The sequence below is a fragment of the Phlebotomus papatasi genome, chromosome 1 (genome assembly GCF_024763615.1).
Source record: "Phlebotomus papatasi isolate M1 chromosome 1, Ppap_2.1, whole genome shotgun sequence".
Lineage (NCBI taxonomy): Eukaryota > Metazoa > Arthropoda > Insecta > Diptera > Psychodidae > Phlebotomus > Phlebotomus papatasi.
This window is the reverse complement of record NC_077222.1, coordinates 22,998,758-23,025,001: the sequence shown is the minus strand read 5'-3', so window position 1 is coordinate 23,025,001 and position 26,244 is coordinate 22,998,758. Positions and strand designations below refer to the sequence as shown.

General features: G+C 32.1%; 1 protein-coding gene across 7 annotated transcripts in view; it reads left to right on the top strand.

The window, feature by feature from the left end:
• Positions 1 to 19,065, top strand: part of LOC129798263 (protein dead ringer) — a 229,587-nt gene extending 210,522 nt beyond the window's left edge. For 5 of the 7 annotated variants that reach the window (XM_055841309.1, XM_055841306.1, XM_055841311.1 and 2 more), the window contains 4 exons: positions 7,795 to 7,945; positions 12,423 to 12,627; positions 12,765 to 13,334; positions 18,237 to 19,065. In XM_055841309.1, the coding sequence (XP_055697284.1) occupies positions 7,795 to 7,945; positions 12,423 to 12,627; positions 12,765 to 13,334; positions 18,237 to 18,475 (1,165 nt within the window). In that variant the 3' untranslated portion in view covers positions 18,476 to 19,065. The remainder of the gene's footprint in view (positions 1 to 7,794; positions 7,946 to 12,422; positions 12,628 to 12,764; positions 13,335 to 18,236) is intronic. The other 2 variants (XM_055841307.1, XM_055841310.1) reach the window with 1 other exon arrangement.
• Positions 19,066 to 26,244: the final 7,179 nt, after the last annotated feature.

Sequence of the window (26,244 nt, the reverse complement as noted above, 5' to 3'; positions counted from 1 at the left end):
TGGAATTTTAAAAGAAAGAAGAGAATATCATAGTTTGAAGGATTCTGATTTTTTTTTGTATTTGCCAAATAATTGATAGTCATATTCTTTAAACAATGTTTATTTTTAATGTAATCTCTTAAATTTTTAAAAATTCAAATCTGAGATGTAAAGTGCACATAGTAATTTGAAAACGTTTTTATTTTAACGCTTTAAGAACCAGTCAAGATTAAGCGTTACTAAAATTAAAGCACCGAATGCATGTTTGGATCTAAAAAGATTACTAACTCATCCTAAATTTTATGTTTATAATCAATTGCATGAGCATATTGAAATTCTGAGATGAAATCGAATGATTTAATTTCACAAAATTGAAAAATATTGAAATTAGTCCTTAGGTTTGCGATAATCAGAAGACCTGTGATTAGTTTAGGTTTAGACACAAGAGAGAATTGAACGCAACCGCATATGTGTGATCCACGAAGTTTAAAATCGATTATAAAATCATTATAACGTTAACGATTCGTGTAGGGGATAGTGTTGCAGTTATAAGCATGCATGACCCGGAAGCATAAAATTTCAGGATAAAAAGATAATAATGCGAAACGTATTCTACTGTAAATCCCCAAATAGATTAAGACTGATCCTCAAGAATATTTAGTCTATAAAATTTGACAGTAAAGAATCAAACTATCACACATTAAAAGCTTAGGATTACAGATTAAGAAGTCCTTTTCATAAATTTTCTCTACCTGATCCTTTACTAATGCCAAATTTTACATGCTAAATATTCTCGATTGATCTTCTTAAGTCTATTTAGGCTTAAAACTACCTTGAATTACACAGAGACAATCAATTTTTGTAGATTTTCGAAGTACGATTGAGATTGCCCTTAATATTCACTCTTAAGTCAAAATTTTCCCAAGAATCTTAACTGATATGTATAGAGATCTTCAGCCATATGAGTAAACCTTATATTCCGGAAGGACCTATGGCTTAACTCTTTCGCGTCTTTAGGGTAATGTCATGACTCGGGGAAAAGTTTTTTTTGGGTATTTACATTAATTGAAATCTATCTGTTTGTGCACGACATCATAATAGAAGGATGTAAGATTCTTGGCTCATTTTCTCAAGACTCCAGTTAGATTTCAATTAATGTAAATAGCCAAAAAGAAACTTTTTTCCCCGGGTCATATATGACCCTAAAGACGCGAAAGAGTTAAGCGAAGAGATATTTGAACATAATTATAATCAAAATAATGAATAGACTATATCCTTATTAGTTTTCCACTAAACCGTCTCCGGGCTTAAGCTGTAAGTTTATCTAGGGCATTAAATCTGAGTTCGTCTTAGGTTGAATAGAGTTCACAAGCTGCCTGAAACTGTGTCATCTTTGTCTACCTACAAATGTATTAAAGAAATTTATTCAACGTTGATTTTAATTCTAAATGCTAATAGTTTTATTAAAAGTCAAAATTGCTTTAATACGTCTGCAATTGCAAAATTCCATAAAGAGTTAATAATTCAACAGAATAATTTTGTAATGCAATCACGTGACTTGATAGAAAAAGTATTTAAATAAGTCATGAGGGCTGTCTCTGTGTTTTTTTTTTGCAATTAAACGATATAAATATGATCATGCCACCATAAAAAAAATTCAGATGACATGAAACAATAATTAAATTTATTGAAGGGTGTACTAATGGTTAACTGTTAAGTCTGTTGTATCCCACATCTGACACCATTTGCAACTTTAATATATTGTTCTTTTTTTTGGTGAAACCTCCTTCTCTTCGCAAAATTACACAAATATTATGGAAATTGAATTGTTTTGTTAAATATTCAAGCACAATTAAAGAAAAAAATGTTTTAAATATCAATATTCATGAAATGAGTCGTGAAATTGAAATATTGAAGGGAAACGAAATCCTCATTTTTTTTTGCGCCTGAAGATCGTGCGCAGAGAATGGAGTAAAAATTTTAATGTGGCAAATTTAATTTCTTTCGGAAATTCATCAAGGGGCAAATCATGATTTTTTTCCTTGAAGTTCTTCAGTATAACTTCCGAAATATTATTGCCAATTTAGGGGGAATTTAGTGAATGAATTTTTAAGTTTTCTCCCACTGATCCCAGGATGAGTTGCAAACATATGTGTGCGGTGAGGAGAGATATTTTGCATCCCAATAAAATACAAAAGATAATATTGAGGAAAGAGAGATGGAATCTCTATTGGAGTATATGCGATTGTGATCCTCCGCCCTTGTCTGTGAAATCGAATAAATTCCGCTGATTGAAATCTGCTCAGGAGATGTGTATCCCATTGATGATGGTGAGGTGCGAGGTGAGGGATTTTTATGACTTGTGCACGTCAGTCAAACATCGTCTGGAAATATCGTTTATTCGCAATTTCTGCGCCCAGGATTCAACCAGTGATTTATAATTCGATATCCGCCCTTCGATGTGCCATGGCCGTGAATGAGTTCAAAAGGGAGAATATTGTGCACTATAATACTTTAAAAAAAAAAAAAAGAATTCTACAATTCTCAATTGATTGCCATCAATCTCTTTGTTTTTACTCTCCATTTCAATGGGGGAAGAAAAGAAACAATTCACCAAAATAATCCATTAGCGTTGCAAATTTCACATCCTTCATCTCACTTTTTATTTTATATTCACAATTTTATTGGAAAATCTGCTTATTTGCTTAAATTCTTTGTTCACTGCTTCATATTCAAATGCATTATTCTTCTAATAATAATTAATTGTACAAACATAGACATTTATGTAAATAGCAGTACTTCTTACTGCGGTATTTTTTATTGCTTGTACTCATTGAATATTATGTAGTCACATTTATTCAGAAATATAAGAAAAACTAGTCATTCCGGAGCTTAGGATCGTACGAAGCATGGTCATTTTCCCCTAATAAATTCTTTGTCACTATTCCGAATAGTCTAAATAAAAAACCAAAAAAAATTGGTTTCGGGAAAAAATCGGGAATTTGAGAAAAAGGCGTAAGGAAAATTTTCAGGATTCGCACGTCGCACACACTCTAGTTTCGAACACTTCATATTTTCCCATATTTCTTTAATGAAAATAACATATATGGCAAAATATTTTAATATCTTGACTTAAGTCACACGTTTCCTAAAGAAATTTAAGTCAGATTCATTAAATGATATGGGCAAAATGTGATGTGTTCCAAGCCGGAGTGTGTGCGAAGCTTGAAAAAATTTCAACACAGCAATGGAACACTAAATTAAATAAACCCATAAATTTTATTAAAGATCAGTGTAAGAACAGTCTTACCGTGGTATCACACTAGAGAATTTCACATTACAATTTTAATGTGATTCACATTAATTGTTGCTGATATGTGTCCTAAAATGTACAATTTTCGTCACGAGCTTTTAGAAATCGATTCATTTAGTGATAAAAAAAAGTGGACTCGAGTCACAAAAATTGGTTTAAATAGATTAAAATAGCATAAATACGATTGATAATTAATGAGCAAATTAATGAATATTGAGCAAATTTATGAGCAAAATTTGCTCATTAAATTTTCATCAGAGGAATTTTTCAGAAGAGGATACGAATTTTAATTTCATAAAATTATACCGAGCAAAAAGCTGTGCTGAAGGCATTAGAATATTTTTCACCCCAAAATTATTTTTCGTACATCTTCTAATTTTATTTAATCAATTTTGTGTTGTATCCGATCGCAAATGCTTGATTGCAAAACACTTGAAAATTTCCCTGTGGAAAGAAATGTAATTTTACACTCCTCATTATTCATGAAAAATTAATTTTGGTTTTTTTGCTTTGTCAAAATCTCTCTCCTTAAAAAAAAAGCCTATTTACCCATCATCTCCAATTACAGAACCTTTTTGATCGTTCTCTCGGTGAAGTTTATTCTCTCTTGTGGCCAAGCAAAGTTCAATCACACTTTCCATCATTTACTGATCGGTTGAAGAACATGATATATGGTAAGGGGGAGGGAGTAAAGAGGGAGAAGGAAGTTAAATATTGACGAAAAACGCGATCATGAGCTTGAGCGAAAAAAAAAGAAGAGAAGAATAAGGTGTTTTGAAAAAAAAATCTATGTGTATATTTTTGCAAATTTTAATTGATCGTCGTCACTAATCTCTTTGAAGCGTCTAAATTTAAATTCTTTCTCTCCTTATTTTCTTTTAAACTGCTGTGTGCAAAAGAATTTTGTTACAATAGACACTGTATATGAAATTCTTATTGAATTTTCATGCCTTTCGGAATATTTCGTATGCTTATTTCCTCAATTAAGCGCCATTTTTGAAGAAAGTTATGTTTAAATACAGCTAGATTGATTTTTTTACGTGTAATAAAATTATGAAATAAATATCGTTTCGTATCAGACATGATGAGATCAGGAGTGAACTGTTAACTTTTCGGTACTATCGAATCGTTAGTATCGATAAATCTGTACCTCGTAGATTAAGTGAATGATGATTTTTTATGCATTGTTGAGCTATTTATTGTGACATTTTTAGTAGAATGTGACTGTTGATACATAATTGTATTACCTGCAAAAAGTGCAGCTATCGTTTAAATTTTTCAGAATCGACTGTCGATACTATAGATAATAAGTTATCATGTCACTCCAGGATGAACGAAAACTAAGTTACATAGGAAAGCATATATTTATTAGACATTTTGAGGTTAAGTTCAAATTATTTTAACGATATTGATGTTTAGAAGGGCTCTTAAATATGTTTCTTTTAAAAATTCCTGAGGTACTTTAAGGCCTTCTTTTGAGCAAACAATTATCTAAATATAACACTCAGAATCAAATATGAAAAATATCAGAATCATTTGAGGTTATGTTTTTGATATTTTGATCGATAAATGTAATGTATCTCCCAAACGTGCATATTTGAGAGACTTTACTTTATCTTTTCAATAAGCTTTTTCTCTCAATTAAAAATTATAAAACTTAACACTTATAATGGGAGGTTACGTGTAATTTATTAGGTTATATAAAGTTTTTTGCGATTATATTCGTATTTTTTGTAAATATCAATATCCCTAGAGCTCGAGAGGTAGATAATTGTAGTCGAAAGAGGTTTGCAAATACTTATTAAAAAAATGTGTACGATTTTGATGTTTGAGGTTATGCATCAACTATTTTAAGGGTAATAATTTGTTCATGGATTCTTGGACAGAAATCAAAACCTCAGAAGATCTAAGGAGTGTTTTACTTTCGTTTGAATCGAGGACTACTATTACAGTAGAGCCTCGCTATAGGCCATATTTGGTTGCAGATTTGACACTTGGGTCGTACTATAGTCCATGTCATTTTTTAAAATTATCAACGACTTTTAGTATTGAAATTGCTCGACGACTTCCACTTTCTTTGCTATTGTGGTACTTGTCGTCGCTCTCTTCATTATGGATCACAATTATCACAACTACTCAATAAAGTTTGCCAAAAATATTAAAATAATTATGACAACATTGTATGTCGCGTACTAAAAAACATAACCTAAATTAAAATCACTGTTTTGATATCAACGGTCGATAAATTGTGGACTATAGAGTGATGACCTATAGCGGGGTTCTACTGTAAAATTCAACATCTAAAAAATTAAAGACACACATGTAGAGAAATTTTTAGGTTATGTTTAAAAGATTTTGGCGACGTTATGTTAAAAACTTTTGCCGAATTTATATTTTAACGAAACGCTTTCATTACAGCTTAAAATTAATAAGATTTAGTATAACTCTGATAAAAGTTACACAGTTTCATTTACTTTGAGGTTATGTTATACCCTAGACACACTTACGACTTAAGCCGAGAGACGACTTAGTGGAAAATAATGGAAATGAAGTTTAATCATTACGTCGAGTATAATTACACTAAGCCGTCTCTCGGCTAATCCTCAGGTCTGTCAAGGCCCTTATTTGCTTCTTTGATTTCGATTTTTTAGCCTTTTTGTGGAAAATAGTAAAAATTGCTTTGCAGATTTATTTAGGGGAAATGCTTCTAATTTTGTCCAGTTTCTTATTTTGGACACTTTGAGGATAACATTGGACACTAAAAATAAATTGATTAAAATGATGGATTTTTATTCCAATATTTGATGAATAATGAATTCTATCTAAATATTTGTTCCTTTTGGAATATTTTAACACTAAATACGTTAAAATTTGAATATGATTTGAGTTGAAATTGCTTTGTTGAAAATTCAGTGTGAGCAATTGCTTACGAGAAATATGACAGAACTTCGTGTTTACTTCAGTTCTTATTTAGCTGTAGTGAAGTACTAACAATGTTTCTTCGCTTTTTTTGAGTGATATTATTGAATACTCATTGAATATTGTGTTGATTCACGTTACTGATGATTTGTACATTTGACCTGAAGTGAGATTTGCCTTGTGAATTATATTTTTCGTGTGAAAAATGGGAAATTTTTTAAGACATTCACCAATGAGGTGATGATTCTTATTTTGGACAGGTGTTTTTCTCACGAAATTTCGTGAAATTTTAGCTTTTGTGATGACTAGGTTGGACAAATGCCTGGAGAAATGAAGGAGCATCATCTCTACGAAAGAGATGCAGTGAGAAATGCCTTGAAAGGCTCCCGGAAAGGGCAGGGAATGAGCGAATCCGCACGTACTTGGAGTACCGAAGTCAACTTACTTTAATGAATGATATGGAAAGTTTCTGGGCTTCTTGTGACATTCCACGTTTCCCTTACATGACCAGGAAGAGGACTTGGTAAGATTGGTTCATAAAATGAAGAACAATGGGCATCCTGTTGAGGCGGATTATCTGTCCAAATTTACAGACAAGTTGTAAAAATTAATAACCAAGTTGTCCAAAATAAGAGTCAAATTCACCTCTACATATCAATTCATTTTTAAACGTATTAAAACTAATTTTAGTAAAAATGAGATGATAAATAGCTTGCCAAGTTTCTAAACAATCCTTCTGAAAAGAGAGTAACAAGAAAAGTCAATTAGTATTGAAAATATGGCACTTCAAACTTAGGATATCGATGCTTATATGCAGACTGTCCAAAATTATAAGCACTTCCCCTACAGCAACTTTAAATTATTTACAGTAAAAAAAACGAGTAATTTAACATTTCTGAAAAGTAAATAGATTGAGAGATAATGCCCATCTGGGATGCATTGTTGGCTCGTGCTATAAAATTTACAAAAAATTAAAATAATTTTATGTTATTTGAATACTGAAATTCGATGCTTTTGTCGGCATCTTAAACACTTTATTCATTCCCAAATAATTTTCATTGTTAAAATTGCACCTTTCTGCAATGAGGAAAAGTTTTCAAATGATGCACATTCTGGCACATTCAATAAAATAAAAAATTTAATGTAATTGATGCGAGAACGAAAGTCATCATTGTTTAAAAAGTTAATTTTCTTTCTCTTGAGAGAGAGAGATGGTAATTTTTTTTGTACATGAAGTGGAGAGGGCGAATTCATTTGAATTTGATGTTGTGGCAGAGGAGAATGAAAATGTTAATTTTAGGCGGCAAGAGCTTTTTGAAAAAGCATCACAGAGACATATCCGAAATAATTGGCAGAAATTGTTCTTTTTTTTTGTTCAACTGACATTATTTAAATTATATTAAATTGTTATGAGCACCTGTCGATTTAATAATTTTTACATGTTTATTCTACCATAATTATAGGGTATCGTTTGGCGATGACGACCTTAAATATGGTTGTTTGGGTAGAATGTTGTTTTTGTGCAAAAAAAGTTTTTTTTGGAAAACTACAGGATTTCCTTTTATTTTTCTTTAAAATTTTAGATATATGAAGTACTTGTATCCATATGAGTGCGATAAGAAGAATCTGAGCACACCGGCTGAACTTCAAGCGGCAATTGATGGTAATCGACGCGAGGGACGTCGTTCCAGCTATGGACAATTTGATCCACAAATGCAGGGTCAATTGCAAATGGTGAGTCGAATCGACATTTTCCCCAGAAAATTAACTTGCTGCCACTTTTTAACGTGTTTTCTCTGAAATTCTCTCGCTATAACTTCTTTGATTGCTTCTCTGAAATATCGCTCAACTTCAAACTTCCTTTGATCATTCAGAAGCGAAATTCACCAAAACACATTTAAATTGAAATTCATTTGATTGATAAGGTTTGGTTGAAGAAAAAATGTGATTGGTTGAGATGACCACTCCCTCTTATCCAAGGCACAAAACTTATGTGAATTTTCGTTAATTTTCGATGTTTATTAAACTTAACGAAGAAGTCCTTATGTCACTTTTCAGATAACAAATAAACCTATTAAATTAGACATACGTTAATTTGACAGATCATATCTTCTTAAATAACATCGAATAATTTTCTAATCCAAATTAAGAATTAAGAAAAAAAAAACATAATTTCAGCCCCAAATTTTCTTTGGCTGAACGGCGGGATCAGCGGGATCAAGCGGGAAATTTTTTATTTATTTATTTTAGATGGGAATTTTTATGATCACAGTTTCCTTTCATTTGTCTCAACTGTTAGGGAAAAGAGTGATAAATTTTATTGCTGCTTCACAACAAAGTACACTTCTGGGAGGAGTTGTGCCTCTGTAATGAGACTATTGCAATTCCTGACCATATTGAATGTATTAATATTTGTTTATTAATATATTTCTTGTTTGCAGAACCTATTTAATGTTATGTAGTCCTAAGCACAACTTATAAATGATTTATAGTTTGTTTACTTTGCTTACATTTAGAAAAGGAAAACATCGAAAAACATCGAAACTTAACGAAAAGTGTGAATTAAGGGGTTATATGGGTCTTTCAGGTCAAAAATAGGCATTTTCTGATAATAATTTTTTGCGTCGAAAATATTTTAGAAATTTCAACTTTTGGGTTATGAAAGAGTAATTTTAAAACGAAATTAGAGAAAAAATATTTGAAAAATTTTGAAAATTCGACCGTTGGTAGCTGATTTTTGGAACCATTCCTAAAAAAACAGACCTTGCGGTAGGCAGGATTTCTCCCAGTAAGTTCATCTGAAATCAAAAAACAAAATATACTCTGATAGAGTATTAGTTGGACCCCTGGACGAACGAAGGATTTTAGAAAAAAACAAAATTTGGATTTTTGGCAAAAGTTTTTGTAAAAGAGTATCAATTTTACCCTATTTTTCAACACATTTTGTATTGTAAAAATGATTCGGATTAAAGGAAGTGCAAATTCTTCAGTAGACACAGTAGATAACAGTAGATAATACTTCCCAAAACAAGTATATGCAAAATTTCAGAAAGATCGGTTCAGTAGACTTTGAGTAATCTTGACTACCGCATTGTAAAAGGGTGTTTTGAGAAAAACACGTTAAAAGTTTTACAACAACATGCGCGCGCGGGCGGAATGCATAAGTAAAACTGCTCTACCTCCGAAAATTTTACTCCGATTGACTTGAAATTTTCAAAAAATATTTTTCAAATGTTAAACTATAAAATAAAAAATAAAAAAATGTTTTTTTTGACCTGAGAGACTCATGTAACCCCTTAAATAATTAAATTGGTTTCTTTTATTCAGAGTATTAAGCCTTCAGCACACCTTTTAGATCAGGATAATTTCATGAAGTCGAAATTTGAACCTCTTTCTCGAACGTTCTGCATATGTTAATGTTTATCTCATTCTTTCGGACTTCAAATTCGATTGTGCTAAATTAAATTCATTGTGATGTTTGAAGGAAAAAGAAGAGTACGAAAGAATGAGATAGACATATCAAAAACTTTTAAGAAAGAAAGGAATATGAATTTAGACTTCATGACATTTTCCTGATCTAAAAAGTCTGCCAGGGCATTACAATTGAAACTGCTGAGAAACTTACAATTTTTATTTATAATTTTATCACGACGATTTTTTTAATAAAATTTACAATAATTTGACATTTATTAATAGCTCATTAAAAAAAATGATGCCATTATAGAGACTTCGGATTAGAAGCTCAACCGTTTAAGGACGATTGGGTCACCCGTGACCCAAAAATGATTTTTTTTCTACGGAGATCTAAAGCCATGTTTTACTGTAAAAAGTCAGAAAAAGTGATTTTTTCTGGCCTTCAATTCTTGACCTTCTCGTGCTTAAGTGATATTTAAATGAAAAATGAAAACGGGAAATCTTTCTCTTGAACATTTGTTTTAGTAGGGGAGACCGGTGTAGATTAGCCACCAAATGAGATTTTTAATTGCGTATAATTTGTACAAAAAATGTCTGATGAGACTGATAAATATTTCAATGAATAGGAAGGAAAGTACAGTGGGACCTCGACAAAGTCAACTAATTATTTCCAGGCCTGTTGACTCTATTGGATTCGCTGACTCTATCGGAGTCCGAAAAAAATCAATTAAAATGTGAAATTGATCATTGATAAACTAGACTAGACTAGAACATTGATAAATTCAATACGATAGTGGAATATTTTATTAAATTAATCCATATATTCTACACTCTCTGGCCTAAAAAAGTCGTGTGTTTAGGCAAATGTCGGAGATTAAGGAACGATTTTTATGATTAGTAAATACATTCAGTCCCGGGATTATGCACATTTTTGGGACCGAAAAAAACGCGCGAAATAGCATTATGCATCAAGATAATTTGCATACCCGCAGGCGTTTTCTTTTTAATTAATTTGCTTAAAAATTTTAATTATCTGTTGCTTATTTTTGTTTTTGATCCAAATTTTCTTTTGAGATACTGAAAATTTAAATTAAATTAATATTATTTATTATATTTTAAATTAAATTTTGAAAAGTTTCTTCACTATGTTTCAAAAAATCTAGCATCCTGTACTTTTTTTTGTAACTCGAGTTCATATTTTTTGTTTTTGCCATAATAATATTCACTTATAAATTAATGATGGTTCAAAATTTCTTACATTGTGATCATAGACCTAATCAAAAAATCTCAAGAAAAAGAGAGAAAAGATAAGAGAACTTTCAATCGGTCAAAAAGCTTAAAATCACGTAAAGAAAATTATTTTGTTGGAAAATGATTACACGGTTAATAAACCTACGAATTTTATCACAAAATTACCAGGTCCTTACATAAATATTTTTCTTGTGTTCAAAGTGTTATATTGATACACAATAAGACTGGTTTTTATTTCGAAAAGATCATATTATATCATACTTAGTTCAATAATACAAGAAAAGTTGACTCTATCGGAGTCAATTTGAGTACAAGGAGTCCTTAGAGCAAAAAAAAATCTGTTGACTCAAATGGAGATTGACTCTATCGGGGGTTGACTCTATCGAGGTCCCACTGTATATATTTAGAATAAAGAGTGGTTTCCTAAATATTCCTTCGCAGTCGGCTTCTTTTTCTGGTTGATTCCCATCACGACTGCTCCTCTTTGGAAGAAGGGAACTGGGAAAAAGAGTCGTGACAGGAACCTACACAATATAAAGTCGATAACGCAGAAGCACATGAGAACAGCCATGTACTATAAAAAAATGTTCAGGAGAAATATTTCCGGTTTTCAATTTTCATTGAAACAGTACCATAGTCCCCCGGTCGTGAAGGTATTGAGTACGATCAGTTTGAAGAAACGTTTTCATAAGTTCTCGCCGTTCTTGCTATTTTCTATATGAAACTGCCAACTTTTGAAGGAATTTTTAAATAAATATCATTTAATTTATATTAAAAAAAAATAAAAAGAAAATTATAGAAAATCGTAATAACGTATCGTAAACAAAGTGTGTGTCTTGGTTAAACTATACGATTTTTATTCGTTAAGTTTTCTGTTCAACGTTTCTTATATTTTTTGATAGTTCTTTCTATTTTTTATTTTATGTAATAAATTATCCAGTTTCTCAGAAATATGGTATTGATAAGCTTGGTAATTGCGCATTTATCTTAAGCTGTGCCATTATCAGCAGAGCCACATTGACCGTCAAGGTCTCTCATTGTTTTTTTTCTTATCAATTTCGTTAATTTTTACTACAGCTCTTTTATAAATTCATAATTGATAAATCTATTTCATTTAAAAATAAATATAAAGCGGAGTTATAAAAAAACATAAAATCTGGGATTGTGAATTAGCTGAGCTGGGATCTCAGCTAATAGAGAGCGAAGTTTGTGTCCTGGCTAAACCTTATGATTTTTATGTGTACAGTTTCTCACAGATTTTTTTTTTTCATTTCTCTGATTTAAAAGACTATTTTACTTAGTTAGAGTTTTCTTTACAAAATTTGGGATAAATAGAGTAATTTTGAAGAAAGCTTTAAGACTTAGCTGATAATGGTAAGTATATGTTGATCAATTTTATTCAGGGCTAAATTGTATTTTACGGGAATGGTATTTGAGCAAAAGAGGAGTTAACTTGAAATAATTTCTGATTAAATTAAATTGTAAAAGCCTTTTTGGAAATTATCATACAGAATCCTTGAATATTTTTGTGGCATTCTGTCCACAGCCTCCGGTTCAGCGTTCTCCGGTTACTTCAAACATTCAACAAATGTCTCCCCTGTCCCTCGTGACACACGGGAATGCACCGTCTGCCCACCATCGACTCATGGGTGCCCCCACGGTGGGGCAGATGCCCAATATAGTTCCGCATGAACTGGAGCAACGTATGATGGAATACATAAAGTTGTTTCAATCTGCAAAGGAACCCCGCCGTGAGTATCACTTCTACACACACTTAACAGCCACAATATTGGATCCCTTTGAAGATTCTATCGCCCTCCTACCTTGCCACAATTCCCCTCTTTATGCTAGTCCAAGCAAAAACATGCCAATGTGTCTCTCTCTGCAGGATCACAGAGTCCGGAGCTATCGCGAGAGGCTCTCAATGCTCTAGAAATGTCACGTGTAGCCATGTGGTCGATATACAATAACAATGCCAGCCCACCGACCCCCCTAAATACAGCTAGTCCACCGGGAACTGAACCACCACAACGGTACAGTGAATTGTTATCGCTGATGAAAAATTACCTCCCATCCTTATCATCACCGTATATGGCGCTTTCTTCCAGGGAGGCATTGAATCTCTCTGAATCTCCACCACATGTGGCGGTAAAGCGTGAGCGGGATCACATGATTGGCTCGGATTATAGTGCTGAGGGTGGTCGTGAGCGGGATTTTGGGCAGCCACCGATGAAGAGGGGTTTTCATCATTTTGCACCTGGAGCAAGTCACGATGCAGCTGATGTACCGCATCCGGCCGAACGGACAGCCAGTTCGCCGGTGATGCATGCAAATCAGCGCAATGGCAATGCACTGGACAGCAATCATGTGGACAAGAACAACCGCCATCAAATGAACCAAAGCAGCGGCTCAGACGCATCAACGCCCGTCCTCGCGGGAATGCAATTCAAAATTACAAGTAAGTCCTCCATGTTGAAGCATATGCATGATACTCATTGTTTTTTGGGGAAATTGTGGAATGATCTACAGCCGCTAGTGGCGCCACTAACGGTAACTGAATGAAGTTTGAATGATTGGAAAATAAAGAAAAAGATACTTTAAATTTAGAATAAGTTAATTTATTCTTATTTTCGTAACTGTAATCCTGAAATAAAAAATAGAAGAAGGCGGGAATGTGAGAGCCGGGCCGGATTTCGGAATTTTTTGCCTTCCCAGCGAGCACCAAATGCTAACCTATTTCAATTCAGCTGAAAATTTTGTATTTTCAGCTGAATTCTGCTAACTTTATACGAAAATTCGCGAATCAGTGCCATTTCCATATATTTGGTTAGCACTTTTTGTTCGACGACTGCTTATCGGTCAGCACATTTTTACTAATCAATTCAGCAAAAATATGCTGAAATCGCTAACTTTTTCAGCTAAGTGTGCTCGCTGGGTTCTAGGAGGAGCTAGTTTTATTCAAAAATCGGATTACTATTTTATTTTTTAAATAGTCGAAAACAAAAGAAGTTTCTGGAAACTAGAATTACAAATGAGACGCTTAGAAAAAAAGAGGTCTATCGAATATGCATAACCATACTAAAAATCGAAATCCTTTTAAATCGAATAATAGTTCCTATGCATATTTTCTAAATCTAAAATATAACTTTTTTTTGGTAAAACTAATAAATTGGGATCTCTAATTTGCCAAATATTTCAGTTCTTTTAAAAAATCACTTGATGGAATTATCATTATTTACTTTTTTTCTTCATGCAAAACTTTTTTTTTATTACTTTTAAAGGATTTTTAATAACTGTGAGCCTCAATTAAACTTTAAATGACAGTTAAACGGGGATAATTATAAATAACCCAGTAAGTTCATAAAAATCTCCCCAATTGGTTCGTTCCTTGGATAAAATACCCTGTTGTCTTTGATAATCCCCCAACAGTGTCTATACTAAAATAATGTACAGCAGGCTTTCTATTTTCTTTCGAAACATTAATTTAAATTTGTTGGGAAGAGTCGGAATTCATTCCTAAAAAGTTTAAGTAAGAAAGATTCTGGAGCCATTGAGAAATCCTGGTGATAAAGATTTTAAGTAATGATGGTGTTGTTTATTAATTTATTTATTAATAATGACCAAATATTTTTCTAGCACATAATCTTGCACTTTATTATCCCAGAAATAAGACATAGAAACTTTAATGATTTACTTTCACTGAGGGACTCAATTTGAATACTTAAAAACTTCTATAAAGATTCATTATTGAATTGTGTTCTAATCTTGTGCAACCTTTAGAGCAGATTTTCCTTTGCTATGTCAATTGACGTAGACAAATGGGAATTTAATACACCATTTCTCACTAATTTGGACAATTTCCATTTCGAACGAATTAAATGGTTAATTTTTAAGGGGTAACATATTTTCGCACAGAAATGAATACAAAAAAAAAATCGTAGAATAGACTAATAGTGATTTTCCCGCTTAAGGGCAATAATTTCTACTGTAGGTAGCGCTGCTAGTGCTAACTGTTCTCAGTTTTTAATTATTGAAACCTCATGGTTTATTTTCGGAGAGGTTTAATTGCAATAAACTCGTTATGGAATTGACCTCTAATCCTCTCGTTCAGTAATAACTTTCCCGATTTGAGAGTTCTCTCCGCTTGAGGTGTTTTCTGTACCGAATTTTGAAGATATAATTAGAGAGAACCTACCTAGAAAACCCGTTGGAAGTTCGAAAGTTTACTCCGACGAGTTAAATGAAAGTGAGCAAGTTCATCAAAAGGACGATTATTTTAATGAAACTGCAACTCAAACGTTCTGCCGTCCGGAAATTCCTCAAAATTACACTAAAATTCACTTTTTGTAGCCGTTCACACACTGTTGTTGACATTTTTGACGATTGAAGCGTCAAGAATGCCGAAATTTGATTTGGCAGAACAATTACAGTAGAGTCTCGCTATAGGCCATCGCTCTATAGTCCACAATTTATCGACCGTTGATTTCAAAACACTGATTTTAAGTTAGGTTATGTTTTTTAGTATGCGACATGCATAATTATTTTAATATTTTTGGCAAACTTTATTAAGTAGTTGTGATAATTGTGATCCACAATGAAGAGAGCAAGGACAAGTACCAATATCGCAAAGAAAGTGGAAGCCGTCGAGCAATTTCAATACTAAAAATCGTTGATAATTTTAAAAAATGAGATGGACTATAGTGCGACTCTAGTGTCAAATCTGGGACCAAATATGGACTATAGCGAGACTCTACTGTAGTGTTAAAATGGCGAGTACGTGAACTTGCTCTTTAGGCTTCCAGTAGATTTTCGAATAGGTTTGGCTTGGCTTTGTCTTTTTGAAAGATTAATACTGAACAGAACCAATGGGTCCGTTCAGTAATAACCTTTCGAAGAGACAAAGCCATTCCAAAGGCAAGCCAAACCTGTTCTAAAATCTACTGGAAGCCTAAAGTGTAAGTTCATATACCCGCCGCTTTAGCGCTGATTGTTCTGCCATTTCGAATTTCGATATTCTTGACACTTCATTCGTCAACAATGTCAACAAGAATGTGCATACAGTGCTGTCTCTCTATATGCACAGTTTGGGTACTTTTTTTGACAGTTCTCTCTCTGAATATGCACAACTTTTTTGAAATTCCCAACGGTTTTTTCTTTCTTTTAATAAATTATCATTTTTTTATTGTTCTAGAATTTCCCGTGTTATTTTAAATATAAAATGAGACAGAAAAAATAAAATTAAGAAAATTAAAAACAAGAAAAATTAGTTACCAAGAAAATAATTTTCTTTATTAATTTGTCAAAATGTAAACAAATTGATTTTGAATGCAACCGACACAAAAGCTGTGCATATAGAGAGTGTGCATATAGAGAGACAGCACTGTACTTTTGCTGCAAAAAGTGAATTTTTGTGCAGTTTTATGGAATTTCAGGATGGCAGAACGTTTGAATTGCAATTTTATTAAGATAAATGTCCTGTTCAGGAAACTTGCTCATTTTTGTGTAATTCATCGGTTTAAACGTTCAAACTTCCAACGGGTTTTTATGTAAATTCTCGCTGATATAAGGGAAGAGTACCCCGGATCGGAATGTTAAGAGACATGCTCGATGTTTAGTTGAAAATATAAGCCTCAAAATACTTATTTGGTATTTTTTTGTCTGCTAATCGGTATACTGGTGATTCATTTAACTATATCTGCGCATTTGAATTTTAAATTTTAAGAATAAATTAATAAAAAATAAATGTAATTGCAACGATGTACTCTGTACCTCGGATTGTCACAAATTTAATCAGGTTTATTACGGAAAATTGGCTTAAAAAATTAAATGTAAATTAATGCACTGCATTCTTATGAAAGTTAAATGGTGAAAAGTAGCTAATAATTTTTAATAATTCATTTGAATTGGTGCGACAATCTGATTGTAATCTGACGATCCGAGGAACACTGCCGATCGCTGGTGCTCTTCCCTTACCTTCGAATCGGTAAAGGAAAAATCTCAACCGGAGAGAGCTCTCAAATCGGGAAGGTTATTACTGAACGAGAGGAATATGGAGTCTCAGACCTAAAGATTAGCCATATGGCTTAATCGGTTTAATCCCTTATCAGCCAAAAATGCAAATGAAACCGGATTTTTTTGAGTTTTTGTTTTTTTTTTTTTAGAAATTTAGCTAAACCTCTAGTCTGAAGTCGGCACTAGGTTCTCAATTCTAAGTGTCTGCGATGTTTCTCAAAGACAAATGGGAATTTAATTGATCAATTTTTACTGTTTACATTGCTTTCGAATAGTTTTGACTCGGAATTGGTGGATGGTTTCTTTTATGGAAAATAAAATAAAATTATGGAAATTAAATTAAATTAAATTATAGAAAATAAATTTACCAAGAATTCAATATCACAAAAATCCTTTATCCTGTTAGAGGATACTGCGTTCTACCGCAAGTGGTGCTTGGAACTGTTCTCAATTTTTATTTCTTGGACCTTTTATAATTTATTTTTATGAAGGGACTAATTTGTAGAAAAACGGAAAAAATTCTTTATTGGCTTGAGTTCTAATTAAACTTCCCAATTCTAAGTATCTTTGTGATCACGTTTAACCAAGACAAATGGTGATTTTATTCACCAATTCTCATTGTTTTCATTTCTTTTGACTAGTTTTGACTATTTCTATTTCGAAAGAGGTAAATGGCAACTCTTTTATAGGAAAAATCGCCAAGAATTCAATAATATTCTTATTTTTTTTTACTCCGCTAGAGGGCACTATTTTCCACCGCAAGTGGCTCTAGTAACTGTTCTCAATTTTCAATTCTGAAGCTTTTACTTTAAAAGTTCACTCAGTTTGGACAAAAATGAACACGAAAATTTGCAAAGCTCTCGTTTAATTGCTCGAATTCAAAGGCAGTGCAATATATACAATCTATATCTGTATAATGTTTCTTCATTTACGGCACAAACTTTCAATCAATTATCGGTGAATTTTAAGTTCTGTAAATATAATAAAAATTTACGACAAATGGAGAAAAAAAAGTTTATTCCTTCTATAAAGCATTTATGAATTTAATTACAAAAAAATTTCTACAGTATACAAATTTTATTAAATTTTAAATACTTCTTTGAGTTTTGATTATTTACTTAATCATTAAGAAAATATTTTATGGGGTAAGTTTTATGAAGCTGAAATTATTGACTTAATTAAGGCATGATTAATTTTTCCTGAAATATGTGTATATAACTCCTCAAATATTAATTAAATTGAAATGTTTCCTTTATTGCCAATCGATCGAGAGGATAAAATATTTTAATGGCTTTCTTTTTCGCTTCCTTTTTTCTTCCCATTTTCTTTTCCGTGCGCCTAACTTTAGAATCAGCGACAAATGGGGAGCAACAGCTTGTGGTGACGATGGAAGTGAACGGAATGCTGTATGAGGGAGTGCTATTTGCCCATTCTGCTGCCTCTGCTTCATCTGCCACATCAAATTCAGCCGAGAATTCGACGCCCAACAATCGCGACGATGGCGAATCACCTGCCCCAGATTCTCAGGCCAATAATTCCATGGATGAGCGATCAAGTCGCGTCCCACGTCCACTTGTCTCTTCGTAAATTTGGCGGTTTGTTTTTTTAATTTTTTAATTTTTTCTCGGCAAGAACTCGAAAAAAAACTGAAGATTGCAGCTTTTAATCGCGCTGCAATTAACTACTTCAATCTTAATAATCGTAATGATTTTTTTTTACATTAGAAAGTTCATTTTTTTGCATCCAATTTAATTGATTTCTCTCTGAGTTCTCATGACAACAGATTTTTATTACTATTTTTTTTTTTGAGTATTAACTGTAAGGTGGGGAGAATTTTTGTCATTGCAATAACTGATTAGATAAGACACATCACAAGTAGCTGGATAGATCCATTGGAAGTTTTCAAACAATATTTTTCCCTTTTCCCAAATAATTTTGAAAAAAAATTGCCTCCCTGAAAATATCATTTAGTTTATCCATATTCACATTTTTTTAAAGTATTTTTAGTTAATGTTTTTTTTCAAATTCAAAAACATCACAAAATCATCAATTCAATGTCCCAAAAAAACCCTTTCATCATTCTTTTGCATTGCTGTAGAAAATGTTTATCATTAAATTTATCACAGATTTTTTGTGGTACTGTGTGAAAGAGCAATTAGACAAAAATTTGCCAAAAAGACTGTTTTGTTTATAAGATTTTTTTTTAAATGGATAATTTGTAATTTAACGGAGAATGACTTTCTTCGATGGAATCTTCAGAATGAGAAGAGGAAGATTCTGCGGAAGATTTGAGAGAAGACATACCAAATTGTTCTTCTCTCGAGAACTTTTTATTTCTTCAATGTTCTTTTTTTCTTCATGAAGAAAAAGAAAATATTGCCACAAATCCTGAAATTTGAACGAAAAGTTTATTTGGAATGTGAGGTTATGTTGAACTTAACCTCAAAGGATTGGGGAATGTTTTGGTAGGGGAATCTTGTGAATTTTCTGACTGTATGCAACTTTTATCGCTATTTAGAATAAAGAAAGTGATTTGGAGGTTTAAAGAATTCCTTGAATCCCGAAATATAGTAGACTCTCTCTCAATTGGGCATTTGGGGCAAAATGTCATCCGGTTTATCGATAGATTTGGGCGTCAAAGCCTTTGTAAATTCCACAAAAAGCGCTCAATTATAAAGAATCACGATAAAATAGGAAGAACTACAGCAAATTTGAGCAAATTAGCTTCATAATTAAACGTGAAAATTGTCAACAACATTTTTCGCCCGATTGAGCGAGAGTCTACTCTGTACCTCAAAATTTTAACCTCAAAAACTTTAAGGAAATAACTTATAAACTGATGCAAAGGTAAGTAAAGAATTAATGCAAGGAAATAGAGTTTCAGAAGAAGGCTTAAAGTGCCACTCTGCTTGGGAGTTTTGCTAAAAATTTGGTTAAAAATGTGAGGTTATACTTAACATGCATAACCTCAACCTTCAAAATGACAACATCAAAATTTAAGTAGAGTAAGTTTTGGAATTGAAATAAAATTTAGCAATTAATTTTAATCAAAAGAAGTGTTTGAAAATCAAAGAATATCTACACAGAAAAAAAATGTTTCGTAAAATTGTTCGTAACTGGGCACTTACGAAATGCTCGTGTATCGCATAGCTCGTGTATTCGTAAAAGTTTGTATTCATCACCAAACATTGTTCGTAAGAAGATCAATTGACAAGCATTTGTTTCTCTTTTGCAAACATTTGTTCGCAAATGTTCGTGAAATCTTTGTCATTTGTTCGTTAAATTTTGACAAATGTAAAACAAATGCTTATTAAAGATAAAAAAAATGCTCGTCAAGAGATCATGTTACGAACTATGTTCGTGAAAGAATACAAATTTTTACGAACTTTTCAGTAAGATATATACAATTGAGGAGCATTTAGTAGTTGCGGCTATTCAGAAGTGGATTTATTTATATTTCTTACTTATTAACACGTATTCGTTTAGCATTCTTCAATAAAGTTTTTCCATCTTTCATTTTTCTCCTGTTTTCTGTGTCAGTAAAGTCAATTTTCAGTGAAGAAAAAATGCCTATTGAAGTGGACATGGAGGATAAACTCGAATACCGCTTCTATCCGGTTATCAATCAAATTGTCAGCATCAAGATTCGCATCCTAAATTTAAGAATTAAATCAATTAAGAGGTAACGTAGGGAAATGGAGTTTCAGAAAAAGGTTTTAACACAACTTTTCATCGGAGTTTTGTTAAGAATTTGGTTAGAAATGTGAGGTTATACTTAACATAACCTAACAAAAGGAAAACTTCAGAATTTAAGGGGAATCAATTTTAGAATTGAAATAAAACTGGCAGCGCACCTGCCTGTTGGGGTCTAGCGAGTGATGGTCATGTGCTCGAAGGATCTGTAATGGGTGGACATGACCGGAGAACAGTATGTGTCTCGTGCCAGGTACGGTGGAGGCATTATTCCTGGTAAACTCGTGCCTTCTCACGGAATTTGCTACGTGATTTGGAGTAGTGCTGAGAGTTCCATAACGGGGGGCCTCCTCTGGCGGTTAAAATTGGGTAACTGGGGCTGGAGATCCAATTTCACTCAATGCCATGCCATGGTGAAACTGGAGAGGGCACCATCACAGTGGGAAAGTTTCAGCTAGATTCCGTAAGGAGGTTAGGAACTCCAATACAATCAGTACGAAATCTTTGTTCAGTAAATCTTGCACTACTCATCTTTTATTTACCTTGGTCCCTTTCGAATCTCTTTTCTATATACGAATTTTAGGAATTGATAAATTTTCTAAAGTTTTTTTTAAGGGTTTTACGAAATATTTTTTTCTGTGTTGATATTGACAATAATTTTCTTATTTCCCTCGGCAGTTAGTTAGCAATGTAAATTTAGGTTGACCATAACCCTAAAAATATTTTTTAAATTTTAAATAGAACAATCTGCTAAGTATTTTTAGTATTCAATTGGAAGAAGAAGCTGTTCTTGAAAATTCTAGCTACTGCGAACTTCTGGGGTTCTAGAGGGAATAGGGGTACCTTTGAATTGGGGCAGCTTTGAAATTGAGCTTTTTTCTCCTATTTTTAAATGGAACTGAATCTCATCGTGATGTATCTTAGCTTCACAATTGGTTTGTTAAGCTAAATTATATCATAATAAGGCCCGGTTTCATTAAAAATGGGAGTAAAAAGCCCAATTTCAAAGTTACCCTAATTCGAAGCTGTCACACTTCCCCTACATTAGCTATTCTTTTGAATTCTAGTTTTCTTTTGTATTTCCATTGAATGTGTATCAATTATTCGCACGCTGAAGTAAATACATCCCTTTAATTACATTTAATTTACATCCCTTTATTTTGAAGCTAAAAATACCATTCTAACCTCAAAACTGTTTAATCTATAAGAAAAACGAGAGAGTAGGACTCACTGTTAGAAATTTCACTGATTTTTCTTTTACAAATTTTGTCTATCCATGTGCCCTATTCTCTTATTTAGCTAATAAGTTAGTTTAAAATTTGTTAGGTTATGGTTAGTCTAACCTGAAAAATTTCAAACATTCTCTTGTGTCGCAGAACTTCTCAGTCTACCGTTTAGAGGAATTTTTGGTCAATAATTTAATCACGACAAATAAAAATCATTTGAAAGTCCTCTTTAATTGGAACGAATCAAATTCTAACCTCAAAATGCAAAATGTTCAAACAATTAATTTTTTTTTGATTATTAAAAAAAATATTCTTTTTAATTATCAGAGAGAGGTATGCGGATGCTTCTGTACACTAGCTTTTCCTAAGTTTTTTTTTCAATTCTAGCACATAAGAATGATCTTTACTGATAAAATGTAATAGATCAGAGCCATGAAGATTATCCTTAAGTGCTAGAACTGAAGAAAACTTTCCGAAAAGCAGGAGTGCAGTCAATCGCATCTACTGTATTGAAAAAGATACAAATGAAATTTCGAAAGTTACACATTTTCTTTTCGTTTTTGAGGTTAGGTCAAGTAACCTCAAATTGTAGAATAATCACTTTGCATCCTTTGCATAGAAGTATCAAGCCAATAATTTTCTTTTTAATTAAAATCTTACAATCTTGGAAGAAAATAAGAGAACAATTCCCTTTGCTAGAAATTAACTTACTTGACACAATTCTGGTTTTACTATTCAATATTTATTAAATTCGAAAGACGATGATTAAAATTCTTTGAATGATCTGATACTTCAACCGTGAAATGGAACCTAGAAGGCCCGAAATACTTCTGGCTCGCATATGAACATTGTTTAGTCCATTGATGGTTGAACAATTGAAATTTAATGGCACAGAGATTTTGAACTTTGCTAAAATCTTGGTCCTCAAGGAAAAAGTAGGGTTATGAAGCTCGTAAACGAAGGCAGTGTTTTGCACAAAAGTCACGTTATCTTTTTTAACAATAATTTTTTGTATTGCCTCGTAGAAAACCTGGAATTCTTTTTTCAAGATCTATGTTTCTTCTACAAAGATCGTAAAATCCGTTGGAAGAATCTAAAAAATATTGTTTTTTTTTATTTGAAGAACCTTTTAGTCCTAAGTTTTATTTGTCCGAAACACTTTCTTTTCTAATTTTTACTTAATAGTTTTACTCAAATTTCTACATATTTCGCTGTCAAAGAAAATTTTAGGAGAAATAAAGAGAAAGTATGTTAAAAAAAAGTAAGGTTATGTTGAGTTCCACAAAGCTGTTTAACCTGAAAAACAAAGTCAATACCTTAAAAATTCAATTTTTTTTCATCGAAAATCTATCATTTGCTAATTGAAAATGTAATAAATAAATAAATCTTGAGGTTATGTGTGACCTAACCTTAAAAAAGAAAGTCTTCACTTTGCGGGAAATTTCTAAACTCAATGTACCATGCAATTATCATCATTCAAGTGACTTTTTTTAAGTAACTCATAATAAAGATTGCTGTATTAATCCACTTCCGGATTAAAAATTCTTATCTGCTCATTTAAAAAGTTTTTTTTAGGTTGTGTAACTGTTAACTTTCTTTTTTGTCCATTTATTTATTTTTTCGGTTTATTTTTAAACAGAATTTATTGAATTGTAGATTGCAGATATATTCAGTAAATATTTCAGAGGTTATGTTGAGGAATACATAACCTATACAGGGTTTTTTTTAAACAAAACAATATTCTTCCGTTTTTTAGGTTAGAATTTAATGCTTTTTTCGTTAATTAACTATTTAGTGCAACTAAATTGTTAATTAACTACCAAATTAATTGATAAAAGCTGCATACAATACGGAAAATTTCTGGCATTATCAACCAAAACATCATCAATTTTTTGAGGTTATGTCCAGTATAACCTCACATTCCAAACTTTTTGAACAAATTGAAGATTGAGGGCCCCACTAAAATTTCTCCAAGACAAAAGAAATAAAGTTGCAATGCTTTTAATTTTAGTAGGAATATTAGAATATTTAGAAATGAATCACAACTTATCAATTTACTCTCTAAGAAAGAAAAGGATATAAATAATAATAAAATAAATGGTTTAGTAATTGAAGGTAATCACTGTAAAGTAGCTGAAGATGATGGTTTAATGGAGGGAATATCTGTGAATTTTGTGGATATTCCTCAATTCGATGTGTAAAATATTTTTCTCTGTAACTACACCATCAAAAATAATTCTTATAGAAAAAGCCATCTCTGTCCAAGATATATTTCCTAAGTTTTAGAGACACATTTAAAAATAATAAAATTAAAGTAAAATAAAAGGAGAATATTTTATCCATAGATATTTAGCATCAATGTGAGTAGCAATAAATGTAACTTATTAAAAAAAACAAAAGAAGAAGAAGAAGAAAAAGAATGCTATTTAAAATATGCAAACAACTATTATTAATATTCAAAGTAAATAAATATAAAAAAACGTAATTTTAGGAGAATCACAGTAAAATATTTTGAGAGAAGTAATTTCAATGCATTAGGTTTGTGATGAGAAATATTTGTAAACACACACATCATTTTTTCATTAGTTTTTTTTTTTAATTTTTTTTCAATCAACTTTCCTTAAAATTCCATTTCATTGTCCTATTTTGAGTTTCACGTAGAAAAAAAAATGTTACAAACTGTGTGTGAAAGAAATAAAATTATTTGTGAATATGTCCAAGAACAAAAAAAAGTATATTTTTGTTTAAAATAATTCAAGAGAAATTAAATTATAAGAAAAATATTTGAGAAACACTGGTGTTTTCTTTTAATTTAAGAGGGGTTTGTGTCTTCCATTGGTAGTGTATTTCGGACATTTTCTTAAGAGGACTACATGCTGTTAGCCAAGTCGCAATACCATGCGTCTCCACTGCTGAAATTAGGGGAGTTCCGAGTTAGTTTTGACTCTTGACAGCAAAATGGAAAATTAGCGAAAAGGCGAAAAGTTTATTTAGCTTATTGGTTTGTATTTGGATTTAGGAAAATCTTTAATTATTCTTCTAGTTCTTAAATAAATATCTAAATTTAAATAAATTAAATAGAATTGACATTTGTACGATAAAAATTTAATTTGAATATGTCAAATTTTTCATTCAATTAAAATGAATTGATAATATAAAAACGAACTCTTTTATAAAAATATTAGGTGAGATTCTTAATAATCTCACCTACTATAATTCTAACTAAATTTCATGTCGTCCGATCGACCTCAAATTTAGTCAAAATTTGTTTTATCACTTCCTGATCACGAATATATGGGTGGCTAAGGTATGTTCCCGGCCGGCCGCTTTTTGAAGCTTAATAGCTCCCAAACTAAAAAAGATATCGACTTGCGGTTTTCGGCAAAGGTTATATATCGGATGAAAATTGCAACCGCCATTTTGAAGACCCCCCTTTTTTTGTTTTCTCAATAGCTCCGCCCTTATGGCATCGATCGGGCTCAAATTTTAGTATGTTATAGCTAGGTCTTAGGGCTTTCGATCAATACCAAACTTAAGGTCCCCCGACCCCCTGACCCTAGCTATAAGGGCCCAAAAAAATTTCTTAAAATGGCCATAACTCCTGTTCTAATTGTCAGAATTTAAAAAATGAGGGCTTTTTGGAAAGCTCTCATGAAATGCTACTTCCCCTTCTAACATCACAAGTTCATAAAACCACCGCTAGGGGCGCTATTTTTAAAAAGAAGATTTATCAATTTTCTAAATTAAATAACTCAAAAATTCCATTGTGCATCGGGCTGAAATTTTAGTATGTTGTAGCCCTTGAATATACCTATCAAACAAAAAAAAATACTTAAGTCGATCCATAACCCCTGGCCCGAGCTATAAGGGGTCAAAGTTTGAACATTGACCGGCCTCTATCTCCGGTTCTAATAACCACTTTGAGCTAATTTTCGGTTTTTGGCTTCGTCTCGATGAGCACTTTCAGATGGAAGTTTAAAAAGTCACCACAGGTAGCTTTGCAATAGCGTCAAAATTAATCAAAATTCAAACACATTTTTCTCAAAAATGGCATTGTGCAAGTTAATCAAATTTTAGAGTGTTGTAGTCTAGTCTATGACGTTTCTAAAAAATGGCGTAACTGCGTTGTGATTATAATAGAACCGGAGATATCTGGGCTGGATTAAGCCTAGATACGTATTTTGATTTCTGTGATATGGCCTACGTCATGTTTTGCAGCCATTTTGTTGGACCAAAATCCGCTATTGATACACTTTTTCATATAAGAGCGAGTATTTTACTCAAATATATCATTACTTAGGTTGTAAGTGAAAAAAAATCCGGAAGTGTTCTTGAAAAATGCATTAATAATAGCCGGAAGTCATTATATTAAATTCCTTTCAAAGTAAATGGTTCATAAAATAAAATTTTAGAACAAAAAGTAGCGTTTGGGTACTA